The 4904-nt window shown below is 62.2% G+C and overlaps 1 protein-coding gene across 1 annotated transcript; it reads left to right on the top strand.

Annotated features, from left to right (window-relative positions):
• The first annotated feature begins 1897 nt into the window (after window positions 1–1897).
• Window positions 1898–4694, top strand: PNMA8B (PNMA family member 8B). The gene has a single exon (XM_024569501.4). The coding sequence runs from the start codon at window positions 2238–2240 to the stop codon at window positions 4077–4079; it is 1842 nt and encodes a 613-aa protein (XP_024425269.2). The 5' UTR covers window positions 1898–2237; the 3' UTR covers window positions 4080–4694.
• Window positions 4695–4904: the final 210 nt, after the last annotated feature.

Raw genomic sequence — 4904 nt, 5'->3', positions numbered from 1 at the left:
TGACTGGGCAAAGCAAGTGCGGTGTATGCACACCATGGAATATTATTTGGCCATGCAAAGGAACCAAGCTGTGACCCATGCCACAGCGTGGATGAGCCTCGAAAACATTATGCCGAGTGAAAGAAGCCAGACACAAATTTACCACGCAGCGTGGCATCCCACCTGCAGGAAACCTCCAGAACAGGCGAATGCGAGTCGGAGCAGAGATTAGTGGGTGCCAGGAGCTGGGGGGAGAGCTGGAGAGTGATTGATTGCTAAGGAGTGTGTATTTTTTTTTCAGCGATGAAAATGTTCAAAAATTGATTGTGAAGATGATTGCACAACACTGGGAATACACTAACGCCATCGAGGTGCACACTTCGGGTGAATTCGGGTGAATTATGCGGTGCTTGAGTCTTTCCCGGCACCTCACCCGTGTTCATCCTCCCCAGAAAAATGCCAGCTTCTTTTTTCCCCCGTTATTGGCTTTTCCAGCCTTGCTGGGTTATAAAGAACACAGTGATAAGTACAATAATGCTGAACATGTCTACAACCCCTGCCCCCACCTCCGGCAATGAAATCCTTAGGATAAATTCCCAGTGGCCGCGTGTGGCTCCTGAGCCTTCAAATGAGGCTGCTCCGAAGGGACCCATTATGAAAACCAGAATGTTCCATATCTCATTAATCATTGTTCGATACCGATGACCAGCACAAACGATAACGATTTGTCTATTTGGGGATAAATGGCATCTATTGTTAAATTTTATTTCATCCGTTTCTGTTTGTTTCCCGACTGCGGCCCGAGTAAATGTAACATTGGGCCTGCGCCTGGCGTTTGGGGCCAGCGTTACATTTCTGCGGGACGACGCTGCTCTAGAGAGAAGGTAACATCGCTTGGGGATCGGGAGGGCGAAAGGAGAAGAGAAAAGCAGGGAAAATGGGAACAGCAGGGGGGCTGGTAGAAGAGTGAGCAGACGCTTGCTTTGCCTGTTGGCCCAGTTGCCATGGCAACCTTGCAATCATCTCTCCCTACACTTCCAAAAAAAAAAAAAAAAGGCTCGAAGTGTTTGCTTATTTATCTATTTAACAAATGCTTACATAATGGTAAGTTCTCAATAAATAATCTCCACAGCTACCTTTGACGGAGCACCAGCCACGGGCCAGCTTCCCTTCCAAGTGCTTTCCCGCATCATCCCCTCCAGCCCCCGAAGCGCCCCGTGAGGCAGGGCCAGCGGTTCTGGCCGTTTTCACGGAGAACGCCGAGCTTTCGAGAAGCTCGGGAACTTCCCCAGAGTCTCCGCGGGGGGTGCAGTGGAGACAGGAGCCCCACAGCTGGACTGCGGCACCCGGTTCCGAGGGGCGGGAGGGATGGAGAAGCAGACAGTGCGTATCCCAGTGTCTCCGCCAGCGGGCCCGGGCCTGGGAACCGCTTTCTGGTAGAACCCGTGTCTGACCTCACTGATGGCCGTGCACCTGCACGCGCCGTGTACACAGCGGGGTTAACTGCACGTGCAGCGAACGGCGCCTGCGCCTCACAGGCGAGACCGGTGTGCCCCCCTCCTGAAGCCTGTTTCCGTGGAGTGCCACCCGTGAACTCTGGACCCACGAGTGAGTCCCGGCCCCACGGCGCGAGGCTAGAGCCCCTCGGTTTAGGTCCTTACGTCCCCCGCCCCCTGTGGATTTGTCCTGTGGGGGGCTCATCGCTGCAGCTGGTGCCGCCAACGCCACATCCTCCTTTAGCCGGACCCTTTAAGAGGGGGTCCCCAGAACCCAGCGGCGGGCAGCCGTGTTGCCATGGAGACCGGCCCGGCTCTCCGAGGGGCGAGCCGCTGTGCGCAGGCGCAGGGCCGAGCAGCCGCGACGCAGCGGAACTGCTGAGACCGGAGCGGAGGGTGCGCGCCTAGACGCGGCGGGAGCCGGCCCCTGGCGGCTGCCCTCTCTGCACAGCTCCCGGTGCCACAGCGCCACCCTCCCCTGCACCCGCCCGGGCGCTGCGTCACTCAGGCCTGGGACAAAGGGCGGAGCGGCGGGGCCGGCTGCATCCCCAGGGCCTGACGCGTAAGACCCCTGCAAATTGTCCGACAGCTCTGGGGAGGGGACCTTGAGAAAGGCAGCTGCGTCAGCCGGCCAGTGGCCGCAGGAGCCCCAAACCCGAGCCCGCAGCTCAGCCACATTCGCCTGAACCTGAACTCCAAGCCCTGCAAGGGCTGCTCCCGGGTGGGATTTGCGCGGCGTGATCAGCGCCAGCGAGCGGCACCATGGCCTTGAGCCTTTTGCAGGACTGGTGCAGCGGGCTGGACGTGGACGTGCACAGGGCCCTGCTGGTCACCGGCATCCCCGAGGGCCTGGAGCAGGCGGCCATCGAAGCCGTCCTGCAGCCGGCCTTCCTGCCCCTGGGCTCGTTCAGGCTTCGGAACACGAGGGCCATGCGGGACGAGAAGGCCAAGGCCGCCCTGGTGGAGTTCGCGGAGGACATCGATCACTCCGCCATCCCCAGGGAGATCCCCGGCAGGGACGGCTTCTGGAGAGTTCTGTGTAAGGACCGTGCGGAGGACACAAGAGTGCTGAGGCAGATGAAACGCTTGCTGCTGGACGAGCGGGCCCCTGAGGATACGCCCACCCCTCCCACCTCGGAGACTGAGGCCCAGGGGTCCGAGCTGGCCGGGCCCCCTCCTGGTGCAGCCGGCAGGGCTAGAAGGGGCCGTCGGAGTCGCAGAAGCAGAGCCAGAGGCAACAGGCTGACCCAGAAGGGCAAGAAGAGAGGCCGAGGAGGGCGGCCGTTCCCGCCCGCCAGGCGCAGGTCCGAGGACTCCTCCTCCGACAGCCTGGGCATCGTGATCGAGGAGATAGACGAGGGGGACCTGAGCGGGGTGGAGGACCAGAGAACGCTGTACACCACGCTGCAGACCGCCGCCAAGGAGCTCGTGAAGAAGTGGGCCCTCCAGGGTGACGCCGAGGACGGAGACGGTCCCCGCGAGTTCTTGGCTCTGGTGACAGTGACGGACAAAGCCAAGAAGGAGGAGATGGACAAAGAAACCCCAGGGGCTGAGTCCATCAGCCTGAACATCGAAGACCTGAGCGGGGTCCCCGACTTGGTGGCCTTACTTGCTGTGCGAGACACTTCCGACGAGGAGCCCCTAGACAGCGACGCTTCTGCCAGCGACTGGCAGGAAAGGGAGGGCCAAGAACAAGAGGGGGACAGTCCCGAGTTTGTGGCCATCGTGGCGTACACAGACCCCTCGGACCCCTCCGCGCGGGAGGAGATGTTGAAAATCGCTTCTGTGATTGAGTCGCTGGGCTGGAGCGACAAGAAAGACCAAAGAGATGCGCTTCCCGAGGTCCTGGCTGTCATGTCCAAGGACACTTCCGGAACACGCGTGATGGTGGAGGAGGCGGGACGCCAGGTGGACGCCATGGTCCTCAGGAAGGCCAAGGACGACGGCAACCTTCTGGAATGCATTTCTGCCTTGGCTGAGCCGGAGACCCTCCCCAAGGGGAAGAAGGCTCCCCCGGGCCTTCTGGGAGGCTGGGGCGAGGAGGGGGAAGACGAGGTGGGCCTCCTGGAGCTAGTGGCGCTCCTGGCCGCCCAGGACATGGCGGGGGTGATGAAGGAGGAGAAGGAAGAAGCCTGGGAAGGTGGGAAGTGCAAATACCACAAGGGCGGCCTGGGGGAGGTCCTGGCGCTCCTGGCGGCGCGGAAGGACAGGGAGTCGGAGGAGCAGTCGGAGGGGGCTTCGGACGGAGGCTCCGAGGACGCATCCGAGGACACGGACAGCGAGGAATCGGGGCCCGAGGACCGGGCGTCCAGGAAGCCCCGGGCCAAGCGAGCCCGCACGGCTTCCAAGGTCCTGGGTCAGGCGGGCGCCCCCTCCGGGTCCCGCAAAACCCGACGGGGAGGCCGAGGCCGGGGCGGGCGGGCCATCACTCCCGAGAAAAAAGCTAAGGATGAGGCGGCGGGCGACAAGAAGAAGAAGGGGCGCGCGGGCGCCGGTGCCCGCGCCAAGGCCGGCGAGGCCAGGGGGCAGCCACCCACCGGCTCCAAGTCGGCCCGCGGGAAGAAGGCTCGTAGAGGAGGGCGGCCGCCCCCCAAGTGCCACTAGCGGCTCCCAGAGACCGCGAGGCTGCGGCCCGCGATGTGACGTCCCCCTCCGCGCTCCCTCCGCCCTCCCTGCAGCAGAGGCCGGTCTGCCGCTTAAGCGCGTGCTCTGTGCTCCGCGGTGCGCCAGGCGCGCACTGCGGGTCTCATCCTTGCCTTCCAGTCCCTCCTTTGCAGGTGGCGCGAGCGATCCTGATGGAAGAAGGAGAGAGAAACGGGCACCCCTGGAGGCAGCCGCCCCAAGAGATGGGACCGTGTCTCAAGGGACACTGAACGGGCGTGGCTTTGGGTGGCCCCCAGTTAGTGGGGTCAGGGGGTGAGTGTGTCCCTGGACGCGAGCAGCTGGGGAGGCCAGCGGTGCCAGTGAGTTCTTTCTGGCTCTTCGTGGGGCCCCGAAGGTTCCAGACCCATGCTTCTGGCCAGCGTCTGTAGGCCCCCACCAATCGGAGGGGCCGGGGGTCTGTGATGGAGGCTTGGCCACTAGCTCACCAGTGCGTGTCAAGGTGAAGCTGAGCTCCCCGCATGGGGGCAGAAATGATTGCAGAAAGACTAGCCTGAGGCAGAGGGGGCGGCTCCTCTTGAAGTGGGGGAAGGGAGAGAAGAGGCGGGGCAGGAGTGGGGACCCTTTATCAGCAGCTGAAGAGGAGGAGGAGGGAGACAGGGAAGATGCACTAGCCCTGCCCACCTCTGGTGCAGCTGCTACAGATGAATTAGCTCCTCAAGGCCAAGGCCACCTGCTGGAGTCCACAGGCTGAATCCGTCACTCAGATTGCACAGTGATTTCCAAAAATCCTAATTATTTGCCAACATTTTCAGTCGGAGCAACCCA

The sequence above is a fragment of the Desmodus rotundus genome, chromosome 12, assembly GCF_022682495.2.
Source record: "Desmodus rotundus isolate HL8 chromosome 12, HLdesRot8A.1, whole genome shotgun sequence".
Taxonomy (NCBI): domain Eukaryota; kingdom Metazoa; phylum Chordata; class Mammalia; order Chiroptera; family Phyllostomidae; genus Desmodus; species Desmodus rotundus.
This window is presented reverse-complemented; position numbering and strand designations above follow the sequence as displayed.

Bases quoted from the DNA above. Each gene is read 5' to 3' on its own strand.
- PNMA8B (XM_024569501.4), top strand. From the start codon at position 2,238: ATGGCCTTGAGCCTTTTGCAGGACTGGTGCAGCGGGCTGGACGTGGAC.